This window comes from Dryobates pubescens, chromosome 3 (assembly GCF_014839835.1).
Source record: "Dryobates pubescens isolate bDryPub1 chromosome 3, bDryPub1.pri, whole genome shotgun sequence".
In the NCBI taxonomy this organism is placed as follows: domain Eukaryota; kingdom Metazoa; phylum Chordata; class Aves; order Piciformes; family Picidae; genus Dryobates; species Dryobates pubescens.
The window spans coordinates 44,212,131-44,237,562 of NC_071614.1; the positions used below are offsets into that span (position 1 = coordinate 44,212,131).

A 25,432-nucleotide genomic window follows, 5' to 3' on the forward strand; every position below is an offset into this window, starting at 1 on the left:
CCTTGAGTTTGTACTGTAGGGTTGTAAAGTATTACTGGAGACTGTAAACCGATTTTGCTTGTTGAGGTAAGGATTGATACTTTTATGTATAATATATATACAATGGGTATTTTATTAAAAGTGTTTCAAATTCATATTAGTTATTCTCATACTTCAAAAATAAATAAAGCAATAATGATAAAGTCTTCCAAACATTGTTGCATAGTTTCTTGAAATCAGGAGGAAGAAATAACAACGTATTTAGTAATAGAAGTTACTAGAGATATAAAGAAGAAAAAGGAAAAACAAACAAACCAAACCCCAGTATTCCATTTGCATTCACTGTTGTATCATAGCTGAAGTTCTGAGTAGCAAGTTTGTAAGAAAAGGTACTAAAGCACTTCCACACTTTATGTAGGGTTACATTTTTACCTGATGTAGTAAGATTCTCTCTTTTACAGTATATGTTTACTGCCTCAGTAAGGAAATTTGAAGATTAATGTCAGTATTTGTTGTGTTATTAAGAATAATTTTACATGATCACAGGAAGAGCTCTTCAAAACAAAATGGAACTGAAAGAACAGTTTTGAGGCTCAGTTAGACAGTAATACAAGATCTGCAGCATAACATTATTCTGCTGACTTACTATCTTACTTGTCCGTAAGCATTAAAAATCTCTGTGAAAGCTTAAGTGGCTGCTCTCATTGTGCTCTAGGCATTTTGCCCTCTGTAGAGAGAGGCTTCAGCAAATGCAATGCTGTTAATATTTTAGCTGGATAAAAGCAGTAATATTTTCTGGCTCTGGCACTCATCTGACCCATCTCTGAGATTATTCAGCTAATTTAAGTGGGCAGAAGACAAACCCCATAGGAAGAGGAGGGCAGAACTAAGCAAGTTAATTTGGCCATATTGTCTGACTGCACTGATGTCTTCCTAACAGCTGTTCTGCTAAAACCAGTCACAGGTCGTGCACAAAACCCTCTAGACTATTCAGATACTGATAATCTTATTTGCTTTTGCTAGCACACAGAAGGAGCTGGACACGTTAAGACTTCAGTACTTACCAACACAGCATAGAAGAGGTTATGGTCAAACAGTAGTTTTGCAGTTTCTTTTATGCACTAATTTCACAGAAGACTGAAATAAAAAATATTGATATAATTGGGGGGGTTTTTGGTGGTATAAATTAGTAAATTAATTTTCCTTACTGGAAAATAGACAAAATTTCTGTGCTGAAAAGACAGTTAAAACTAAAGGCTTAAATTCACAACATTTTGTATCAGCAGAGTGCCAAGTTTTTCTTTGGTGTCTGTGTCACTGCCAGCAATTAAATAGATTCCTGGGCCCTAGTCCATCCTCTCTGTCTTTCAGTCAGCTTCATCACTGCTGGGTTTCTCTTCTGAATCATCACTTTCATATTCTTCATCCTCGTATCTGAAGGCATCCTCAGCTTCAGAGTAGGACTGACCAGCCTCTTCATATTCATGGGACTGGTTGGACTGAGAGCTGGGTCTTGACCAATCATTGTCCTCCTCCTTGTCCTGGGAATGCCCAAGTGACAGGCCTACCTTTGCTTTTTCCTCCTCCTTGTTCTCCTCCTCATGGTGCTGGTGTGAGTTGGAGCTGGACCCAGCCTTCCCTGCATGGCAAGGCTGATCTATATGAGGGCTATCTCTTGCCTCTTCCTCATCCTCCAACTCAGTGGATGGGCCATCAGGGGAGGAGGTTTTGGCACCTTTTGTCCTCTCTCCCTCCTCCTCTTCCTTCTCCTCCTCACAGGACTGCTCAGACCAAGAACTGCTGTCAGCTGCTTCCTCAAAGTAGTCCCTTTCCTCCACTTTATCCATGATGATTCTGAAAAGACAATTTGCATGTGTGATTTTATTTTCATATAATATGTTTTCCAGTAGGTTTTAAACTACTTTCAAGTGATCTAGGACAAATCCTGGTAGACTTGGCTGGGGGGAAACTGGGAAAGGAAAAGGGAATGGGGGACACTAGGGTATGCTTTTATACTAGAAAGTAACTCAACACTATTGCTTATGTGTTTATCATTTCTGCTTCTTTTTAAATCATAACACCTAATGGATCTTGAAAAGCATATTTTATAGGGCTTATTTTAAAAAAAATCAGTGAAGGTAATTCAGAATTAAGGGACTTGCTAGCAACCTGCCAGAACTTTTGGTGAAAGGCACAAATACAAATATTTTTATTCATCTTTCTTTGAAGTGCATTATGTAACATATCCAGTGCTCTCTTCTCTTTTATGAAATATTTAATTCAGGAAAAAAACAATTAAAAACCCATACTAATGCAAGCACTAATAAAGCTAACTTCACAGAAAATATCTACCTGGAAAAATACTACAAATATATAATTTAAAAAGAAACACCAACCCAAACATACACATCAAAAATTACTTTCCAATTACTTGGCATGTAGTGGCCAAAAAACCCCCACCAAGCAACCTTCATTCACTTCTACCTTTCTCTGGTATCAGTGGATTTAAGATCTTCAACACTGGAGCATTGTAGCAATTTAGTTCTTTGTCCTTTCCTTGAAACAAACTCTGGGCATATCCCCAGGGCTCTCAGTCTGTTAGAATAATGCTTTTCTGCAGCTATTCTAGCGTTTTTCTGTAGGAAAGACACAATGGTTATGAATAGAATAGACCAGGTTGGAAAAGACCTTCAAGATCATCACGTCCAACCCATCATCCAACACCATCTAATCAATTAAACCATGACACCAAGCACCCCATCAAGTCTCCTCCTAAACACCTTTAATGATGGTGACTCCACCACCTCCCCGGGCAGCCCATTCCAAGGGCCAATCACTCTCTCTATGAAGAATTTCTTCCTAACATACAGTCTAAACCTCCTCTGGTGCGGCATGAGACTGTGTCCTCTTGTTCTGGTGCTGGTTACCTGGGAGAAGAGACCAGCCCCCACCTGTCTACAACCTTCCTTCAGGTAGTTGTAGACAGCAATAAGGTCTGCCCTGAGCCTCCTCTTCTCCAGGCTAAGCAACCCCAGCTCCCTCAGCCTCTCCTCACAGGGCTTGTGCTCCAAACCCCTCACCAACTTTGTTGCCCTTCTCTGGACACGCTCCAGCAAGTCAACATCTTTCCTAAACTGAGGGGCCCAGAACTGGACACAGTACTCAAGGTGTGGCCTAACCAGTGCTGAGTACAGGGGCTCCTGCTCCTGCTGGCCACACTGTTCCTGATACAGGCCAGGATGCCATTGGCCTGCTTGGCCACCTGGGCACACTGCAGTCTCATGTTCAGCCTACTGTCAACCAGTACCCCCAGGTCCCTCTCTGCCTGGCCGCTCTCCAGCCACTCTGACCCCAGCCTGTGGCACTGCATGGGGTTGTAGCCAATGTGCAGAACCTGGCACTTAGATGTGTTGAATCTCATACCATTGGATTCTGCCCATCAGAATGGGCAGAATGCCCATCAGAATTTATGTTATCTAAACGCATTAAATGCCTATCTCCTGATGCTTTTGTTTCTGTTAATACTGTTTTGTTAATTGTATCTGGCAAGTTGAATGATTATTCACTGCAGGTAAGAATGGCAAAGCAAAACTCAAAAACTTCACAGCAGATTTTCCTTTTCTGTACTAATTTAAATCTGGATTGCTCTCTCTGGCTACCAGCTAATAAGCAGCTATATATTCCATATATAGGAGAAAAGGGAAAGAGGAGAGGGAAAACAAAAAAAAATGCCCTAAAAAAAGCAGTATAGCTCCACCTTCTTACAGCACCATTTAACACATTACACAGTTTTGTATTTCTGTCTCTGCCGCTGTCAGTTCTGTTCCTCCAGGTAATATCTGAGGGGTACTTGTCCTTCAGTCTAAACAGGTGCCACCACCCTGTAGTGATGGCAGACCAGGAAACACACACAGAGAGAGCAGCCCTGTGGAAAATGACTTGGGAGTTCTGGTGCATGAGAAGCTGGCCATGAGCCAACAGTGTACACTTGCAGCCCAGGCAGCCACTTGCATCCTGGGCTGCATTGAAAGAAGTGTGGCCAGCAGGTTGAGGGAGGCGTTTCTGCCACTTTGCTCTGGTGAGATCTGGACTGGACTACTACGTCCAGCTATGGGACCCCCAACACAAGAAGGATATGGACCTGACACAGCAGATCCAGAGGAGGGGCCACAAAGATGATCAGAGGGCATGAGCATCTCTCCTATGAAGACAAGATGACAGAGTTGGGAGTTATTCAGCCTGGAGTAGAGAAGGCCTTAGAGCAGCCTTCTAGTACATAGAAAGTTCTTTACTATGAGGGTGGTGTAACACTGGAACAGGTTGCTATGGAGGTGGTGGGAGCCCCATCCCTGAAGCCATTCAAGGTCAGGCTTGACTGGGCTCTGAGAAACTTGATCTAGTTGGGGCTGTCCCTACTTACTACAGAGGGGTTGGACTAAATTACCTTCCAACCTAGTGCATGCTATGACTCTGTTCTATATGACAAGGAAATCAGTTGCCTCTCTCAGTTTGGAAACAGGTCAGGGACCACGCTACCAGCACATGATTGTACTGAAATGGAGAGAGAAAAATACACTGTATCTGAGCTTATAGTATGCACTAAACGTACTTCAGTTGGACATGTTCATGACAGCCATCTCAGTTCCCTGTGCAAGCATACCATGAAAGATTAGTCACAAAAACTAGAAATATTTGTATAGAGATAGGGCAACAGAGATTAAAATGGACATATACTAATGTGGAAAGTATTCTTCAGGTATCTTCTAAAAATATTTGACTACAAATGTCTTATGCAGTATTTGAAGATAAGTAATACACAAGCAAGACAACCTGAGTTACTCTTTCAAAAAGCAATGGCCTTTGTTTTAATCTTTCTTCCATTTCTTGCAACTCTTGCAAATACTCTTGCATTCTCTGCTTTTCATAATTCCTAAAGGAAATAGAGTGCAAGAAAAAATATTAATCTATAATACAAGAATTTTCTACAGCAGTTAAAACTACTCATAACAAGCTAAACATTGTCCTACTTAAAGATGCATAAAATTAAGTTATTTTATGGTGGTGACAAGGTTTGGGGTATGTTGTCTTACTTTCATAGCAGTTGCTTGCCTGCAAGTACTGAACAAAACTGTCTCTGAAGCAGTCACTTTGGATAAACAGCTAGTGAAGTTAAGTAGAGGCTGTGTGACTTTGGATTTTGTAGGGCCTTCTTGGATATTTAGGGGTTTTTTTACAATTAGGATACCTTTTTTTTTTTTACATGCAGGTTTCTCATAGATATTCCAATTATTCTCAGCAAAATTACACAGAATACACCATAGGAAATTAGTATCCTTAAATGAAAAAACAGCACTGTAAGGTAAAGTTTGGTAAGCATCTTGCTACTTTACTAGTCTCCCTCACAAGAGGGGTGCCCATGTTCTGGATCCTAGTACACTTTTTTCATAGTTGGTTTGTCAACATAGCAGGATGATGAAACCCTTGATTAATCAACTGAAGTAGTATCTCGGATCTTAGTAAGCACTAGATAATCCGGGTGGCATGGGTTGTAATCCCTGGTATGCGACACACACCTCTTTGTGATGCTGCCTCTGTACTGGACCAGCTCTACCATTACTAAGTCAGACCCTTAAGGGTGAGTATGAGAGCTGTAAGGCATTTTACTCATCTGTCTCCTCCTGCCTCTTTCCCTTACCATCTCTACTCCCGCAATATGCTCTGCATTAAGGCAGGTTATTCACTATTTTGAGGGAGTGAACTTCATTATTGCTACTTGCTCTCTCAGGCAGCTTTCTGCAAACCTAATTATCTGTTAGAAGAGCACTTACATTAATATACCTTATTATCTAGCCTATGATGAAATAAGCATTATCAAGTTAAGCACTTGTACCAGCCTTAATGCATCACACTAAGGAAGTAATCTTACTTTGTAACAGACTAATTTTGTGTGGACAAGAATTGAGCATGGCTGTTTTACAATACTCCTGAAATCTGATTAAGCTAAATACTGTAATGTGATGTTCACTGTCAAATGAATTCAAACCAAATCTGTAAACACACCCACTCTCTCCATTTAATTCTCCTCCCATGCTACTATAACTCAAATTTTCTGCTTCTGTCTGAGTCAGCAGATTTGCCCAAGAATACTTACATTATAAAGCTCCCGTTATTAATGGTTTCTGCTGGCTGTGTTGCAAAAGAAAGTGCACTTGAGGCACTACCCTCTTTGACCTGCATCTCTACTGCTGTATCTCTGCTCTTCAGGAGCCTGCATAAACCCTGCTCCTCCTACACACTTCCTATGTGTGCTTTGGCTTCTCTCTTTGGTAAAGGTGGCAGGTGGGTACAGATGTACGCTGGACGGTCACTGACTGCCCACATGGCCAAGACAAGTGCTTGTCACAGTGGTATATCCTAGCTGAGCCACAGCATTTCATGCTTTCAGCACGTGAGACTGCACATGCTTCTGTTTCTGCTGCTTTTTCTCTTTCTGGTCAGAATGAAATAATGTTGCTGGTGAATAATCATTACTATGATGTGCAGTATTGTCTTGCAGGTGGTGCTGCTTTTTTAGCAAATTTGCTTGTAACAGCTTGTAACCGTTTAAAGTCTACTAAGAATAAATCCATGCTTCTCTATTTTAGTGACAGAGACCCCAAGTAAGCAAAATAAGAAGAAACCTTTCTTGTTACCTTTCAACTCACAGCCATAAAGACAGCCCTAACCTCTACCCTCATTTCATAAAGTTCTCTATCTCTATATTCTAAACCTCTTAAACTTTCACATGGTAACTTAGAAGTTGCTATTCCAAGCTATGAATCTCATAATGAGGCATATCTCACATTCACATTGTTATGCCCTACTAATGTCTGTTACTGGCAAATTTGACTGGTTACTGGAAATAAGGATTCCTAGTTACTGCCCAAAAATCCTGTCTATGCATGAAGCAACAGGGGCAGAGCAGTTAGTGCCTCTCACCATCTCCATGTAGCTACATTATTCCTTTTCCTTCTTTTTTTCTAAACTTTCCTCTTTAGATGGTATGTCAAATGAGAAAACACAAGACTCTCCCATTAGCTTATAGAATACTGTAAGGTAGAATGTGCAGATTGAAATCAATAGACCAGGCATCAGTTTCCCAGTTGAAACACTAAATTTGGCCACTTCCTTTACTAGCTACTTATACAGTACATAAATGATCATACGTGTAATTAAGTCAGCTTAGACTGTGGTATTTTTTACATTGTATGTTTAACATACAACGTAGAATGAGCAGTTCATCATTCAGGGGAAATGCAACAAGATACCTGAATGTTTGTAATTTTGATTTAGACATCTGCGCTAGGCTCTGGTGTGGGTCATTTGCCTCAGCGCAAGCTGCTACAATTCTCTGCAATTTTTTTGTTCTTTGTTTCTGCTTTGTTCTGGTCCTTTTTTGTTGTTCTTCCAGCTTTCTCTTTTCCTCAAGGGAATTCCTGGCAGAAAAAATAAACTAAGGCTGAATTCAGTTTAAATTAAGAGCAAGACCAAAGAAAGCTTTGGCCAAAGAGATTCAAGAGAAAAACAAGGTTGGCGTAAGAGGACAGAAAGTACGTGCTGTTTTAAGGGATTCAGGCACATCCTGGGGAACAGCAGTCATTTGTCCTTTTCCCATGGATGTTCTAAGAAAAATGCACTATTTTTCTTGTAACAATAATACTCAGTTGTATAGTTAAATATTGTAAGGCTTATAGTATAATTAAGCCCTTCTATTAATAGATTAAGTCATGCTTTTGCTGCATGGAAGAACCAACTCCACAGGTGGAAATACAAAAGAAATCTACTCTTACACTGTATCTAAAATGTAGAATCTCATCACTAAAGTAGTCACCTTACGGCTTGCTGCCGTCGTCTAGTGGATTCTGTGCTTTTGGGTGATTTAAAGTCTCCAGAGCCTGAGAGATGTGAATTTGTATTTGAATGTCTCATTTCAGTTTTACATCGCAGAGAGGTATATGGCCAGCGTGTTTCTTTCAACTTTTCTTCATCCTCTTGAATGTCCTTCAAAACTTTCCCCTTATTTGAGGGAATATATGGAGTACGAAGATCAAAAGGTTCACAGACTGTAAGGTGCTTCACTTGTTTTCGTTGCAGGAGCTGCTCCTGAGATTTTTGGTGTAGTAGGTCAAAATCTGGGACACTTGATTTGGTCTTGGGTTTATGTTCTGTTTCCTTTGGGTCAATGCACTTGTGTTTCTTCTTTTTATTGGCATTTGTTAAAGCCAGTCTGCTGTTGGGTAGAGACGAATTACGTAGCAACTCTTCAGCTCTCATTCTGATCCTGATTTCTCTGTAGAGCTCTTCCTCCTTTAGCTTGTCCTTAACAGATGGACTATAAATATATTTAGGAACTGGTTTTGCTCTGAACAGTTTTTTCTTTTCAGGTGCAGAAAGATCTTTTAATTGCTTTTTCCTAATCTCATTTCTTTGCTTCTCTCGTTCAATGAATTTAAATGGCTTCTGAGAAGCCAAGAGCTTGAGTTTGCTTCTCTCTTTCACAGACCTCCTGCGTTCTTCATTTTGTTGCACAATTTCATGGTAGAGTGGAAGGAAAACAGCAGCAGGCACTGGATTAGCTCGGAATTTTTTCTGACACTCTGCTTCTTCCTCTAATTGCTTCTTCAATAAGTTATTTTCCATTTCAATCTGTGACTTTGACTTGATGTTCTGTTCTTTTTTCCTAGCTTCTCTGATAGTCATTTGGAAAGGCTTGGGCACAGTAACTTTTGGTGACCATGCTTTCTGTTTCTTACATATCGTTCTGACAACAGGTGAACTTGGTAAGCTATGTTTGATGTGGGAGATGTAGTCATCCACGGAGAACCCATCCCACATTTTTTCAATTCTTTCCTTAGCAAATGCAGATGATCCAGTTTCACTACTGCTTTCTTCAAATGCTAATTCTCTGTCAGACTCATCAGATAGACTTGATCTTAAGGGATCACTTAAGTCAGAGTCTGAAAAGGATTTGTGCAAATTCAGAGGCTGATATGAGCTCTTCTCCCAAGTTGGCCTTTAAAAAGGGAAAACAAAGTTGGTTTGAGTCCTGTCTGACACTGATCTAAAGCCAGAAACTTATACTTTAAGGTATTATCATTAGAAACAAAAGTGAACTGCACTAGTGAGGAGGAGGAAAGGGGGAAGAGAAGGGAAAAAGAGAAGCACATTGGGCACTCACACCAGACCATAGTTTTAAGTATGTACTAATCATGAACAAGTCAGCTCTTCTTAAGGAAAGGCACTATGCTTTACTGAATATGTTACTTGGACTCTGCTGCACAACTGTAAATTTCACAGCCCCTTAGCAAGATGAATAAGCTGGTTTTATTATTAAAACTAACATTTGTGTAATTATCTGCTTATAGGAAATGGGGAGAGTAACACTTTCCAGCCCCAGAAAAAAACAAACTGCTGTTTTACAGCTATCTGCAAAGCATTTGAGAATCTTCAGCTAAAAGGTACCTACACCAAGCTTACCTACAACACGCATTAGGACCAGCACTTTTCTTGTCCAAAGGTTGTACTCCTTTTAAATACAGTTTATTCTGATACATACTTTCTAATTTTGCCATGGTCTCCAGGTGAGCATTCTTAAGCTCTTCTAGCTTCAAGTAATACTCTTGATTTGAATTGTACATTTTGGACAAGTCTATCCACTTGTCAGAGTCTCCATTTAAAGCACGGGTCTTCTCTTTGTTGGTATTTGTATCCAAATCAAAACTGTCCTAGAAGAGATGTTTGTAAAGATTTCTGACTGTTAGAAGGAAGGGGTGAGCAAGGTTCTTAATGTTGCTTTGTCCTCATTAAGGCTAGTGAATTACACAGTAACACCAAACAGATACAAATGTTAACACAGTTGCATGGAACAATCTTATATCAGAGTTAATTTAGATCCTAAGGGTCCTATTTAAAGCACACAAAAGTCCTAAGTCTAGTCCTGTAATCAATATATTTATACCAGGAAATATGATCAAAAGGATGTGACAGAAGAAAAAAATGGTTTGTAAAGTGTAATTTTTCCTTGATTACTACAGAGCCCTCAAAAAGCCTTTATTTGTAAACAAACCAATGGAATCTTCTCTACCTCCCATTTCCAGAAGCGTACTAAAAAGTCATTAGATATCATATGTATAAGTGTTCAGTCCTGTTTCCACAGCTTACTGTGCAACGATTCTGCACAGCTAAAGTTCCGATACTGCTTGGCAGCTGGTAACGGCTGTGTGCAGGTAAACACATTCTTTGAACATTTTTAAAGCTGACACAAGTTAGGGAAGTTATCAAAACCAGGTTAGCCTTTATTACAAGGCCTCCCTTTTGATTATTTTTAAGTACCACATTACAACACAAAACCAACAACAAATAAAAAGGAATATTTTTTTTAATTTTTAAAAAAAAAAAAAGATACTTACTCCTTTTCCACATAGAAGTGAAAAAACCCAAAACTCTTGTGCATGTTTGCTCGTGTTTTCACTGAAAAAAATCTCTATGGTATTTCCCCTGTGGTGTAGTGACCTCACAGCATATGAATTGCGCGATCAAAGAGGCAAATTGAAAAAGCTGTTACAGCACGCCCAACGAAAAGCACTGTCCGGCGCTTCCTAATCTGCTCTGACATTGTGTGTAAACCTCCCGTTTCAGGTCTCTACCAGCAGATCCATCCAAGCGTCTTCCCTGGCCTTGGGCATCCGCTTTCCAGACCCCGGGGCTCATCACCAAGCTCATTAAGAGATCGCTGCTGCACAGGCGCTGCCGCCCGTCCATCTGTCAGGTTTTCCTACATCTGTCTGCGTGCCCGCGGGCCAGGCTCAGGCCTGCCGCGTCTCCAGGTTGCCCAACACCCCTCAACGTCCAACGCCCCCTGGGGCCCGGGGAACTCCCTTCCACCCGCCTCGGCCCCAGCAGTACCTGAGCGTCGGCGTGCGGTGGCCTCCGCTCGTAGAGCGCGGCGGGGGCCCGGGTGCGCGGGTCGAGCGGAGTGCAGAGGCAGGAGGCGGCCAGCCGCGCCGCTCGATGCGCAGCCTCCATGGCGCCCGATCCTCGGGGTCGGTCAGCAGGGAGACGACGGAGCAATAGGGGAAAAAAGTGAGCCCCGCGGCCGAGTCTCCCGCTCCGCCTCCACAGCGCAGCTGGAGGCGGGCATTAGGCGGAAGAGGAGGGGTTTAGACGCCGCCTGTGCCGGGGGTCTGGTTGGGTGTTCTGCCGGGGGTGACCGGCAGCGCGGCTCGGGGTGGGGAACGGGCTGTAAGCACCACAGGTTGGCTTGTGGGCGGGGAAGCCGGGCCGCCAGCGCCCTGGAGCTAATGCGAGCTTTCTTCCAGCCACTCTCCGGTCCTTTTGCAGCCCTGTCCTAGAGTGCCAGGGCCTGGGGCTAGAGCTCACCTCCATCATCTCTCTTAATCTTCAGCGCTTATTCATTGCTGTGCTTGTCTATGTGCCGTCTCTACTGATATGTAGGTTTGTTTTTTATTTTAGTTGGAACCTGCAATTTTCTCCTTGACAAGCCCCCATTTTTGCTTCTCACATGATTGAATAATCTTCCCTCTTGAACTCCAGACTTCAGGTAGGCAATTACCCAAAACTGGCAACCCAGGAGCAGCTGGAACATTTTTCTACCTCTCCAGAGGCAATAATAATTCCAGACCTATTCATTGTAGTACATTAAAAACATTTCTATGCAAAGAAACAGATAGAAAAATTACATCACATAGTAGTTGCAAGTCTTGTCACGAATTGGAAATTTGTGATGGTGGGTAATGAAAGCTGTAATCAAAGCTATTAACTAAGAGGTCATTGCTGGATGTAATCCTGTGGGGTGAGGTAACATTTGCAATTTTAAAACAGCCAATAAATCATGCAGAGCATTAATGCTTAAAGGGATTGTCTAATGCATTGCTATTTCAGTTATTCTGAATGCTTTACTTAGGGTCATAGTTAAGTATTTCAGCAATAGCTGGTCAACAAAGTGGTAGAAGTTTCCTCAAAGCTGTATCTCCAACCATTCATAAATCCAAATGAGAGTCATGAATGAACCAGTCTCCTTTAAAGAGAGGATTCTGGTCATCTTAGTATAGCAATGATCAAGATGGAAGGGCTAGTTTGAAATTTCATGCTGAGAATTAAAAATTGAAAAATGCTTATTCTAAACCACATAATGTAAAATTAAGAACAAGTTAAATTAACAGTCCTGGGGCAGCTGGGATTCTCCTGGTGGCTGAGACTCCATTACAGCTCACCCAAATGACGTAACAACAATGCAGTGACACGAACAATCATGCCCATTTCCTTTAGATATTAACAGGTTTTGATGTATATTCTATGACTCGTTTTAGAAAACTGTACTTTGATTATAAAATAGCATACTTTTTGACTTAGCCACTTTGGGGAAAACAAACTAATTTGAGGGGTGGAAGATGTTTGTGGATGACTTAAGCTATCCTCAAGTTTCACCCTTGGGCATTTTCCTAAACAGAACATGAAGCAGTGGAACCAACAGAGATTATGGTAAACCCTATGTCACACATGCCGAACTGTAGTAATATTATCCTCATCCCTTTTTAGAACTAGGTTGAGATTTGACACTTGCACTTTGCTGTTAGAGTACAAACAATAGAGTATAGAGACTGCCCTTTGCAATAACTGAATCACGTGAAGGTGTCAGTGCAGACTTCAGGAGCCAACACAGAACAGGGAAAGCAACAGTAGTCTCAAGTTCTATCACTGTAAAGGTGGTACTTTGTTGTTCTAGTCAGTCACAGTTAAGAGAAGTAATAATGCTCCAAAACTCTTTAACAGCAGCAGCTCTAAGATGGCATGTAACTACAGTGCAAATTTAAGGGTGTTTTAAAGATGAAACTGGAATAGAGGAAGTTCCACCTCAACATCAAGAAAAACTTCTTTACTGTAAGGGTGATAGAGCACTCAAACAGGCTGCTCGGAGAGGTTGTGGAGTCTCCTTTGCTACAGATCTTCAAAACCTGCCTGGATGTGTTCCTGTGTGGACTGCCCTAGATGATTCTGCTTTGGCAGAAGGGTTGAACTAGATCTCCAGTGGTCCCTTCCAACCCCTACCATTCTATGATCATACAAGCAATGTCACACATAGCACAGAAAAGCAAAGTTGACCTTATTTCTAGCACAATTACATAGCAAAGACTCAGGCAGACTACAGCATGTTTATTCATAGAAGTTTTCACAAAGGAAATGCTGTTTAAGGTAACGTGGTGAAAGTACACAAGACTTTGTGGACTTCAAGACAATTTGCACAGGTGCTTTTGGTGAGGAAACCATATTCCAGACTACAGGGAAGGAGCTCCAGGGCACAGTTCCCTCTTCTGCTGTTCAGCTTACCGCGTGTTCACCTGCAGAGACCACACAGTCAGATGTAAGAAGTCCATAGGATACATAGCAATTACTTCTCTGCTTGAGGAGATTTGATTTTTAGCCACTTTTAACTCCTTACTTTAAGGCACAGTATTTATAACACATTCAATTTTGTTCCAATGGCTGTTAAGAGGCCAAATTGTCTCAGTAGCACGTAAACTGAGAATGCTACACAATAATTATACTTTGAAACACTGCAAATGAGATGGCAACCAGCCTGGTCCTTGTGGAAAAAGAGATCAAACAAAGCCTAATGCAAACACTACTCACCACATCATCAATCTTCAGAATACTGCGCACAGTTTCTGTTGCAAGAGTCAATGCACTCAGAGACACGAGCAGTGGCTGGACAACCAACTCCTCCAGGATGTTGGAAATGCCACCCTGTAAAAACAAGTACTTTTTACTTTGTGCAAGTCAGACTACAGTGAGATTTAGCAGGACAGTCAACTTTGATCTGTCAAAGGGCTTGTACTCGCCCATCCTCAACAGGAGTATTACAGTTCTCCTGGGCACTTGATATATTTGTCAAAATTAGCCAGGATTAAAGATAAACATAGTTATGACAGCTTAAACACGGCTACAATGTAAAAGAAATTCTCCCAATGTGCTACTCCTAACATAAACCACTTCCACTGCAGATAACACTTACGGATCATTTTACACATCAATCTACTTCTGTAGCCAAAGTTTTTGGAAGAGACATAGAAGTCCTGTGGGTATGGCATTTCAGTATCCACTATTATCAATACTCAGGATAAGCTGTTAAAGCCTCAAGAGACCAAGGTATAAATCATAGAATACTTCGGGTTGGAAGAGACCTTTATAGGTCATTTAGTCTAACCTCCCTGCAGCAAGCAGGGACATCTCCAAGTAGAGCAGGTTGCTCAGAGCCCCATCCAACCTGACCTGGGATGGGACATCTAACACCTCCCTGGGCAACCTGGGACAGTGTTCAATCACCTTCAGTGCAAATCTTTCTTGGTATAAAACCATCACCCCTCGTCCTGTCACTACAGGCCCTGCTAATATAGCTGTCCCCATCTTTCCTATAGGTCCATTTAATTTCTGAAAGGCCTCAATAAGGTCTCCCTGAAGTCTTCTGATCTTGAGGCTGAACAACCCCAATTCTCCCAATTCTCTCAGCTTTTCATCATGGCAGTGAGGTTCTAGCCCTCAACACTAGTAATCTACCACAACCTAAGTTCAGAGAGAACACCATTAATGAGACACAAACTTGCCCTCTCCTTAGTTCTGTCCTGATGCCAAGCACTTTCCATGCTCAAGTATTTTTAAAGCTGCGCTATGCATACACAACTCCTCGTTACCTTCCTGACATTAATGCCAGCAGTTTTCTCTCCTTGAGCATGTCTGTTTCTCAGCTCTGTCACTGTTGAGATTGGGTTGAGACCTGCGTTTTCAGCCAGTGTGGACGGTATGACCTCCAGTGCATCTCCATAGGCCCGGACACAGTATGAGTCCATGCCCCTCAGTGTGCGCGCATACTCGTTCAAGCGCAGTGCCAGCTCTATCTCCGGTGCTCCACCTCCTGCAATTAAAGCTCTGATGGCAGAAATTGAAATCAAAACTCATTTCACAGAAGTGCACAAATGATTTACTTTTTACATTATCAACACCCTAAATTACTCTAACCAAATGAAGACATTACCTTTTCTTAACTAAGCATCTTATGACACACAAGGCATCATGAATTGAACGCTCAGCTTCTTCCAGAACAAGTTTATTGGATCCACGTACCACAATGGTTACAGTTTTGCCAGGATTTGTACAGCCTGTGATCTAAAACAAAATCAAATACTGTGACTCGAAAGAAATTTGGCATTTGCAAATTCTACAACAGTACCAGCATCTGGCTAAGCAAAACCACATTTCCCAGGTTGGTGGCTACTCAGGGATTGGAAATAGGCCCTTGCATGTGTAACTCCAGTAGTAAAACTCCCATTATTTTAATAACAATTGGTAACTAGTTGGTGTTAAGTAGGTGTTAACATTTTCTAACTCACCTTTATTAGTTTCCCAGAACCATTCAAGTTGACTTCCTCTGCCAGCTCAGCAGATCCCAGCATGTCAGGAGTAAACTGGTCAATATGAGCAACAGGCTTAGTTCCAATTGTCTGAAAAAACAGTGAAAAAACCCCAGAAGTTCAGAACCTGAATAGCAGTGAGCAAGTATACACTGCATAGTGATGCTCTGCATAGCACAGGGGAAGTGGAGAGTGGCTTTTACATCTGCTCTGAATCTTTCTTGAAATATGACTGCTCCATGGAACAGGCATTTTCTTCAGGGAAATGTCTGCTCTCATGTTATGGTCAGAACATGAAACCTGTGAAAGTGTCATAATAAACTTGCACTGGCTGGGTATTTAGTTTTGGAGTGACTTTAAACACCACTGCTACTTTAATGGCCATTTATATAACTCACTTTACCTTGCATATAAACTCAACGTCATCTCTTTCAATGTCTTTAACCACCATGATCTTCATTTTATTCAGAAAGTGGAGAGCTAGGTCACTAAGAGCATCCCTAAAAACAAGAGGGAAGAAGTCAGTCCAGGGTGCTAGTTTAGTAACTGGACCATACTAGCCAGCTGTATGCTCCTTACCAGCAGTACTGAAGTTCTTCAGACTAGAGATGGGATTGTCATTAAACTCCAAACGCACACAACACTAGGGCTTTTGAAATGCACAAGCACTGCTAACAGCCAGACTGACACTGTGCCAAATGTGATTTTGGCTTCAGTTTTCCATGCATTTCAAACAAATGACTGATCCCACAAACACAAACAGTAAGCTGGTATTAACATACCGCAGAATGGACTTCTGAATCAGCAGCACATTGCATCCAGCCTTCTTAATTTGCTTAACTAAATTTAGAATGTAGGCTCTCTCCTCACGCAGCACTCTGTCCATTTGAGCATAATCAGAAACAACTATCTGGTTGTCCATCTAGTTAAAAAACAAATTATTACAAATAACTGAACTTTAAAAGCAGATGTCAAGATGTTCCTCGTGCTTTAAGAGACTAATTCAAAGCAAACAAGCATGCTGGTAAAACATGTCTATTAGTGTGATTTTATGAGAAATACCGGACTTCTGAACTGTCTTCTTTCTTACACCAACTCTAAGACCCGTGTTTTATCTATATATTACACAGCAGACATTCATTTCAGCTGTGGAACAGACATGACATTACACATCTTTTTACAACAACAACAAAAAAAGAAGTGTTACAACATTTGCAACTCCAAGGCCCTAGAGGAAAAGGTTTCACTCTAGTCGTAGCTTAACTTACATCTGTCTTTGGAGCAGACAAGCAGAACTGAATAAGGCCAATTTTGGCTTTTTCCACTCTGGTTACACCGGTATTTGCCACCTTCTGAGTCAGGACTAGTCCTTCAACCAGTTCACAATCATCAATTGTGCCTCTGGAAAGCAAAACCAAAAAAGAATCCATGACTCCTGCACTTCAGGAAGCTGATTTCAGAGACAAAACTTGTCTAGCTACCATTATTACTTACCCCAGCTTCTTAACAATTTTAATATCTCTGAGGTCCACGCTACTAGCTGTAGTTGGGTCAATCACCTTCATCACTGCATCCACACTCATTGGAGAAAGTAAACTAGAATACTGACACACAACCTGAAGGATTTAACAGCAAAGAAAAGAGCAGTGAGATATTTAACACTGATAAATAGCAATTTCAAAATAATAGTTATTGTTATCTCAGTGTTTGACTTCTGAGTTATGAAGCAAAGCTCCTTTTCACTCCTTGTCCATCAATCAGATGTTTTAATTTGGTGTCTTCTTAAGGGCTACTCAAAGGAATCAGCAGCTGCTTTGGTGGGAAAAAAATATGCTCAGGGACTTACAGAAGAACCCTCAATTTCTTTCTTATGACTCTTCAAGCAAGACTTTTGAGAGCTTCGCAGATTACTCCGCTAGAAACTAGCACACTTCACCATATTTTGATGCTGTTTCAGAAGATCCTGCTACATGAACAAGAGCTGCATACATAAAGTGTTTCAAAAAGCTCTCATTATCCCACCTCATTCTTCCATTGCTGTTTTCAGTTGAAGCATATTTAAATTTTACACTTCGGCAACATCAAAGACCACCAAGTACTTCAGACTGAAATTCAGTTTGAGTGCTTTAATGTGCATCAACCACAGCTTCTGATGAGTCAGTCAAAGAGAAGGCAGCCCATATGTGAAAGCCAACTAGATTTGTGACATGCAGGTATTTTTATTAAGTGAACAGTAGCAGAAACTGGGAAACACTGAAAAATCAACTAGTCTGGAGGTACCAATTAAAATGTCAGTCATACCTTTGAATTCAACGAAGTAGTTGCACTGTTCAGCAAGGTTTCTCTGTCACTCAGTTCAACTGGCTGTGCCATGTTGGTCAACACCTCAATACCTTTATCCAAAGCTTTCTGGAATGACTCTGAAATGATGGTGGGGTGAATTCCTGTGGACAGCATAGAAAGGTTGTTAGGATAGTTGGGATTTCAAACTGTTCATTTCTGGTTCATTTTGTTTAGTGGTTTGCTTTTTTCCTTTATGCTCTCTTTCTATTTTAAGACTAATTTAAAGACTTGTCAGAACAAACTTAAGATATTTTCATAGAATCAATAAGGTTGGAAAAGACCTCAAAGATCATCAAGTCCAACCTGTCACCACAGACCTCATGACTACTAAACCATGGCACCAAGTGCCACATCCAATCCCCTCCTGAACACCTCCAGAGATGGTGACTCCACCACCTCCCTGGGCAGCCCATTCCAATGGCTAATCACTCTTTCTGTGAAGAACTTTCTCCTCACCTCGAGCCTAAATTTCCCCTGGCGCAGCTTGAGACTGTGTCCTCTTGTTCTGGTGCTGATTGCCTGGGAGAAGAGACCAACCCCCTCCTGGCTACAACCACCCTTCAGGGAGTTGTAGACAGCAAAAAGGTCTCCCCTGAGCCTCCTCCAGGCTAAGCAAGCCCAGCTCCCTCAGCCTCTCCTCATAGGGCTGTGCTCAAGGCCTCTCACCAGGCTCGTTGCCCTTCTCTGGACACATTCAAGCGATTCAATGTCCTTTTTAAACTAAGGAGCCCAGAACTGGACACAGTACTCAAGGTGTGGCCTAACCAGTGCTGAGTACAAGGCCACAATGAATTCACTGCTCCTGCTGGCCACACTATATTTCTTGATGCAGGCCAGGATGCCATTGGCATTCTTGGCCACCTGGGCACACTGCTGGCTCATGTTCAGCCAGCTGTCAATCAGCACCCCCAGGTCCCTTTCTGACAGCTCTCCAGCCACTCCAACCCCAGCCTGTAGCACTGCATGGGGTTGTTGTGGCCAAAGTGCAGCACCTGGCACTTGATTTGTTGAATGCCATCATGTTGGACTCTGCCCATCTGTCCAGCCTGGCACAGTCCCTCTGGAGATCCCTTCTACCCTTCAACAGATCAACACCTGCTCCCAACTTGGTGTCATCCACAAATTTACTGATGACAGACTCAATCCCCTCATCCAAATCATCAGTAAAGATATTCAACAGGATGGGTCCCAGAACTGATCCCTGGGGCACCCCACTAGTGACTGGCCTCCAGCTGGATGTGGTACCATTCACCACCACTCTCTGGGCTCAGCCCTCCAGCCAGTTCCTAACCCAGCAGAGTGCTGCTGTCCAAGCCACAGGCTGACAGCTTGACCAGCAGCTTGCTGTGGGGAACAGTGTCAAAGGCTTTGCTGAAGTCCAGATAGACTATGTCCACAACCTTTTCAACATCCACCAGGCAGGTCACCTGATCATAGATCAGGTTGGTCAGGCAGGACCTGCCCTTCCTAAATCCATGTTGGCTGGACCTGATCCCTTGGCCATCCTTCAGGTGTGCAGTGATTGCTCCGAAGATGATCTGCTCCCTAATTTTTCCTGGCACTGAGGTCAGGCTGACAGGCCTTCAGTTTCCAGGTTCATAGACTTGTGAGTACCCAAGTGGCTCAGCAAGTCCTGAACTAATTCCTCATGGATTTCAGGGGCACTACACTGCTCCCTGACCCCATCTACCAGTTCAGGAGGTCAGTTATCCTTAAGTCCTCCTGTCTTACTGTTGAAAATGGAGGCAAAGAAGGTATTTAGTAGCTCAGCCTTTCCTTTTCCCTCCAGGTGCAATAAAGAGTGGAGGTTCTTCTTGCCTCTCTTTTTAGCATTAATATATTTATAAAAACTGGTTTTCGTTGTCTTCCACAGCAGCGGCCAGCTTAAGTTCTAACTGGGCTTTTGCCTCTCTAATTTTTCTCCTACATGATCTAACAACATCCTTAAATGTATCACAAGTTGCCTCCCCCCTTTCCAAAGGGGATACACCCTGGTTTTTTTCCCCTTAATTTGTTCAAGAGCTGCTTGCTCCTCCAGGCCAGTCGCCTTCCCTACTGGCTCATCTTTCAGCTCATGGGCACAGCCTGTTCCTGTGCCTTCAAGAGTTCCTGTTTGAAGTAGCTCCAACTGTCCTGGACTCCTTTGTTCTTAAGGGCTGCTACCCAGGGTACTTTCCAAATAAGTTGCTTAAGCAAGCTGAAGTTTGCCCTCCAGAAGTCCAAAGCAAGGGTTCTGTTACTGCTCCTCATTTCCCTGCATATTGAAAACTCCACTATCTCATGGTTGCTGTACCCTAGACAGCCTCCTACCATCACATCTCCCACCAGCCCTTCTCTATTTGAGATCAGCCGGTCAAGCAGGACCTGACCCCTGGGAGGCTCACTTAACAGCTGCATCAGGAAGCAGACCTCCATATATTCTAAGAACCTTCCAGACTGCCTCCTCTCTGCTAAGTTCCCAACAGATATCTGGCAGGTTAAAGTCACCCACAAGGACAAGATCTGATGATCTTGAGAGAGCCTCCAGCTGCTTATAGAATATTTCATCTGCCTCCTCATCCTGGTTGGGTGGTCTATAAGACTCCAACCAGGATGTCAGGTTTGTTAGGCCTCCCTCTGATTTTAACCCACAGGGACTAGATCTTTTCATCCACAACCTCAAGTTCTGTGGCATCAAGAAATTCCCTAATATAGAGGGCCACCCCTCCTCCTCTTCTCCCTCACCTGTCTCAACTAAAGAGCTTGTAACCATCCAGTGCAGTACTCCAATTGTGTCAATCATCCCACCATGTTTCTGTAATGACAATTATATCATAGTTTTCCTGGTGCACCAAGACTTCCAGTTCTTCTTGTTTGTTACCCATACTGCATGCATTGGTGTACATGCACTTCAGCTGGACTGCTGATTTCTCAATTAACCCCAATTTATGTCCCTCCCTCTCCTCCCTGGAGAGACTGGTTTCCTCACCCACCCCCTTCAGACCTAGTTTAAAGCCCTCCCAATGAGCCCTGCCAACTCCAGTGCTAGTACCCTCTTGCCCTTCCTAGATAGATTCATTCCATCTAGGTCCAGCAGGTCAGGTGCAGTAAAAGTTGCCCTTTGATCAAAGAACCCAAAATTCTGCTGCTGGCAAATTTTAGCAAACTGTGTTCTTCAAGAATAAATGAACTCCCTTATTCCTTTCTACTGTTACAGCTGAGGGGAAAAAAAGCTATAATGCCTTGAATAATTTTACCTCACAGCCAAGTACGGCACATTTCCCTGCAGTGTCTGACATCCCAGAACAACCTTTCTCAAAGTTTTCTTTACCCTTAACATTCTTAATGCTGCCACTGTTCCAGTAATACCTACAAGGAGCCCAGCAATGGGCTTTTGGGATTTCAGATTTTCAAAGAGTGGTTATCCACAGCTGCATACAAAGTTCCCCAGTTTCTCTGGAGTGTGTGATATATCCTTTTATCTTTTCAAAGCAGGCAGCTTCTAATGACCTCTTACAGCAGAATATGCCAGGCTGCTGGTCCAGCACTACCAGGAGAGGAAGTAAACATAGATAGGGGCCAGAAAGAGGACAAGTAATGTGGTGTGTACTGAGATGAAGCAAGTTTAAGCAAGTCACCATCAAATCTGGATCTGAGACAGAAAAGAACTCTGCAGGTCCAATCACCCATGCTCCATTTCCAGTGCACGCAAAAGCTGAAGCATTATGTCTGAACAGCTAAAGGAATTCCTGAGCTAACAGGACAGAAACTGCACTAACTACTGTGTTCTGCAATTCATATCTTTTCCTGAGCAGGCTTTCACAAGGTCCCTAACATTGTAAGAGAGATGGGAGGCAGTACATTTGTAGAATCACTGGTCCCAGATTTCATTTATACTTTTGTATTGCTCTCTGTCCATATGAGAAATACAAGTATAACTGTGGTGAGTTTTTACAAGGCAACTATCATCACATCATCTAGGCACAATTTCTTGTATCAATAGTAATACATTCAACTGAAAATGAAAGGCTGAAATAGCTTTTAATCAAGAGTGGGACATGAGTGAAACCTGACTGCAAAGACTCAAGGCACCTTTCACATATAGATTAAACACAGCTACTCTGAGTTTCATTATACATGTGCAAGCAGAAAGACAACTTAGTTACTTCCAGTTATGCTTTCATATTAATATATTTATTTACCTTTTTGAAGAAGTCTGGAACAGGCATCCAGAAGAGCTCCAGCAATAACAACAACAGATGTAGTGCCATCACCAGCTTCAATATCTTGTGCTTTTGATAGCTCTACCAACTAAAGAGCAAATTACAACTTAAGTTTATATACTGATACTTAATTGCAAACGCTGACAAGTACTAAAGGAAAAAAAAGATAGTGAAGAATACAGCACTACTGAAATTAACTTTGCTTTCAGGACTAATCACATCATCTCCAATTCTGAGTCCATACCTTTTGCACCTTGCTTGCAGTATCTGTAAGCTTATCTTGCTGAGATACAGCTACAATAAAACAAATCCCTTACCAAAGCATATTTCACAAGCTTAAAACTGATCCACTATCTAACGGATCTTCCTTTTCCTCTCCTCTAAGAGGGTCACAGGAATTTCATTTCCATCTCCAACCACAACCAAATTTAAGAGGTTCACACTTCTCAAAAGAGCAGGGTACTGTGTCCTTGTATCACCTGACTGTAATATAATTCTTTCTCTTCTCTTCAAACAGTTTAGGACATCACTGGCTTTTCTTCTTAGATGAGGGAAGGTTTGTGCTAGATTCTTTTAAGATGCATTCAGAGGGATTATGCATATGGAATATCAAAATAAGGACTTGGAACAATTCAAACGCATCTCAATTCAAATAAGTGATCCAGGAGCATGCTGCACAAAAATCGTTCTCACTAGTGGCTAAAGCTCCTCAAATCTACATGAAGTATTACCATGGGGTTTTTGTGCCAGATATTAAGCTGTATCCTGTATCATTGCCTGAGCAATGTAAAGAACACTCACCATTTTGGCTGCAGGGTGCAGAACTTGCATTTGTTTCAGAATAGTAGCACCATCATTAGTGATTGTCACATCTCCTTTAGCATCCTGTATCTGAAAAGGTAAAGGAGAAACACAGTTCTGAGCAGTCACCACACATCTTTAACTTGATGTTTACAGTAAATTATTTTTCCTGACATGTTTTCTCAAACTGAGATGTGCATTTAGGTCACCTTTTCCCTTAAACAAATGAATTTCAGAAAAGAATTTCAAGGCAAATGATGACATATCCCAGGTTGACTTCACAGTATCTCCCACTAAACAACGTTTTATAATTTAAATGTAAGTATTACCATTTTATCCATTCCCTTTGGTCCAAGGCTTGTTCTAATTGCATCGGCAACGGCTAGGAAAAGGAAAAAAAAAAGTTTGCAAGTTGATCTCAAGAGCTACAATCCTTCAGTCCATCACTCTAAATACCACTTCCGAGAAGAAAACATCTCCCAGAATTAAGCTGTTCCCTGTTATTTTGCCAGCACTAAATCATCCTTAAAGTATAACGATATGAAACATTTCAGTATCAACATTGAGGACAAAGCTGTTTTTAAAAGCAATTAATATCCAACTGCTTGACTGCAGCCATTTTAAAACTGAGGGGTAACGCAGCAATATTTTATGTCAAATAACCCGACCAAGGCTGACGTTAAAAGTGAATATAGCACCCCCCAACAAGCAGTGGCCCCAGGCCTGGGAACTTCCCTGCCATAAGAAACCACCCTTTAATATAGGGCTACCATTCACAAACACGGAACTGAACTTGCCCCGCTGGGAGAGCGACAACAGGAATGCCCGCACCTAAATGCGGTCCCAGACCAGAGCGGTACACGTTCCACTGTCGAGCCTCAGCAGTGAAAGACACCGTCCATCCCGCACCGTCCCTGCCCGCAGGGGCCTCTTTACCAAGAGCAGGACGCTGGCTTGGGGCGGAAGAGCGGCCGCTCCCCGAGAACTGCCTCTGGGCCCGGCCTGGTTGCCTGCGAGAGACAGGCTAGTGGCCGCCTCCCCTCAGTACAAAGGAGGAGCAGAGCTCCCCCACGGCTGCATCCCGCCGCACCTCACCTTTGCCGGCAGAGATGTTGCTAAAGCGTATCTGGGACGGCTTGTCCCGGTCCTGGTAAGTGCCCTTAACCCGGTTGCCCGCGCCACCGTGGGCCTTAGCCCCAGTGTTCTCCGGCATGGTCGTCCGCTGCCGATGGATACGGATAGACCCCGCAGAACAGACAGCCCGCCGGGAACCTTCCAGAAGACACCACTACCCTCCGCCACCACAGAGCGCGGCCGGGTCCTTCCGCTCGGCGCATGCCTGACGTCACGCGGGCTGCCCGTTACGCGCCTGAGCCCTAGTACCACAGAGAGGAGAGTCCTGCCTGCCAGCGAACACCAAGGACACCTAAAGGCGGCCGCTGCCGCGTCTAGAAAAAGCGGCGCGGCCCCTTCGGGGAGGTTTCTCGCCTAGAGGGGCGGTGCTCCCAGGGCGGCATTGCGCCAAGGGTGGGCCCGCGCCCGGGCCCGGGCCTGGGCCCGTGCTGCCACCGCTGGGGGGCACAAGGGTGCGGCCGGGGTGAAACATTAAGGCCGAATGTGGTGCGCGTAAGCTAAGGTGGGGATTCTTGGGAGTGTGTTAGGGTTTGCGTCGTCTGTGGCCCTTCGTGGTAGGTGGAGAGAGGGCCTAGCTCTCCCTCTCTCACAGAGAAAGAAACCACAGCTAAACTCAGTCGGAGAAGCAAAGCTATATTTACAAGCATATATAGAATAGAGGTTGTATATAACACAGTATATAGAGTATTTTACAATATATATACAGAAATATACAGCAAAGAAAAAATACCAAAATTCACTCCTCGAGAGGAGGAGGGTTTCCCTCCCTGTAACCCCCTCTCTCCCCCGCCACCTCCCTTTTTTCCCAAAAAGGGGTTAGAGAGAGAAAGAAAGGCAGTTATTAAGGAAAAGAGCTGTTATTAGGCTTCAAAAGCACATGCAGGAATTAGTTTTGCTTGTCTCAAGGTCAGCTCCAGGCAGACCAGGCTGGAACGGCAGAACAGGCTGAAACTCCGAAAAATTCCAGCTGCCCTAAAACTTAGTGTTGCATTCTGCCCATCCGCCAATGAAATTCGTTTAGAATATCATGCTTTCATTTTGATACAAAAACACTCAGCCAGAGTGTTCCCAACACTGCCTCTTTCTTAAAGGCGCAGCCTCAAACAGTCACACCCTTCAGCCCGGGTAGTGAGGGTGAGAGTTTGGGAGTGAGTAAGGGCTTGTCACCTGTGGTCTCTCAGTCCAGGTGACTGCTTCTCTACCCGCCACGCGGGGAAGCCGGGGCACGGAGTTGAAGGAGAGCAGAGGGATGGAGGGGTGTGTGGATTTCTTCACCTGGGTAGTGAATGGTGGCAGGGAGGATGATCTGAAGGAAAGCGTTTCCTGCGGACATCTATGGTTGTGAGAAGTTATCCGAGGGCTGGAATACCTGTGATGAGAGGACAGGCTGAGACAGTTGTTCAGCCTGGAGCTGAGAAGACTCCGGGGAGATCTTATTGAGGACGTCAGTATTAAAGGGAGCCTCTATGGAAGTGTGAGGACAGACCTTTTAGAAGAGCCTGTTGCAAT

General features: G+C 43.0%; 2 protein-coding genes across 2 annotated transcripts; both read right to left on the bottom strand.

The window, feature by feature from the left end:
* Positions 1 to 985: 985 nt before the first annotated feature.
* On the bottom strand, positions 986 to 11,089 carry FAM161A (FAM161 centrosomal protein A). Its single transcript, XM_054180082.1, has 7 exons — positions 10,924 to 11,089; positions 9,496 to 9,743; positions 7,850 to 9,031; positions 7,287 to 7,454; positions 4,810 to 4,909; positions 2,464 to 2,615; positions 986 to 1,833 (listed from the first exon to the last, which is right to left on the bottom strand). The coding sequence occupies exons 1-7, from the start codon at positions 11,041 to 11,043 to the stop codon at positions 1,347 to 1,349; spliced, it is 2,457 nt and encodes an 818-aa protein (XP_054036057.1). The 5' UTR covers positions 11,044 to 11,089; the 3' UTR covers positions 986 to 1,346.
* A 2,330-nt stretch (positions 11,090 to 13,419) lies between these two features.
* Positions 13,420 to 24,117, bottom strand: CCT4 (chaperonin containing TCP1 subunit 4). The gene is made up of 13 exons (XM_054180083.1): positions 23,885 to 24,117; positions 23,119 to 23,171; positions 22,790 to 22,879; positions 21,968 to 22,076; positions 17,745 to 17,887; positions 16,938 to 17,059; positions 16,712 to 16,844; positions 16,226 to 16,365; positions 15,847 to 15,943; positions 15,423 to 15,533; positions 15,068 to 15,198; positions 14,727 to 14,961; positions 13,420 to 13,782 (listed from the first exon to the last, which is right to left on the bottom strand). Exons 1-13 carry the CDS (start codon positions 24,000 to 24,002, stop codon positions 13,567 to 13,569), a joined length of 1,698 nt encoding a protein of 565 aa, XP_054036058.1. The 5' UTR covers positions 24,003 to 24,117; the 3' UTR covers positions 13,420 to 13,566.
* Between the last annotated feature and the right edge of the window lie 1,315 nt (positions 24,118 to 25,432).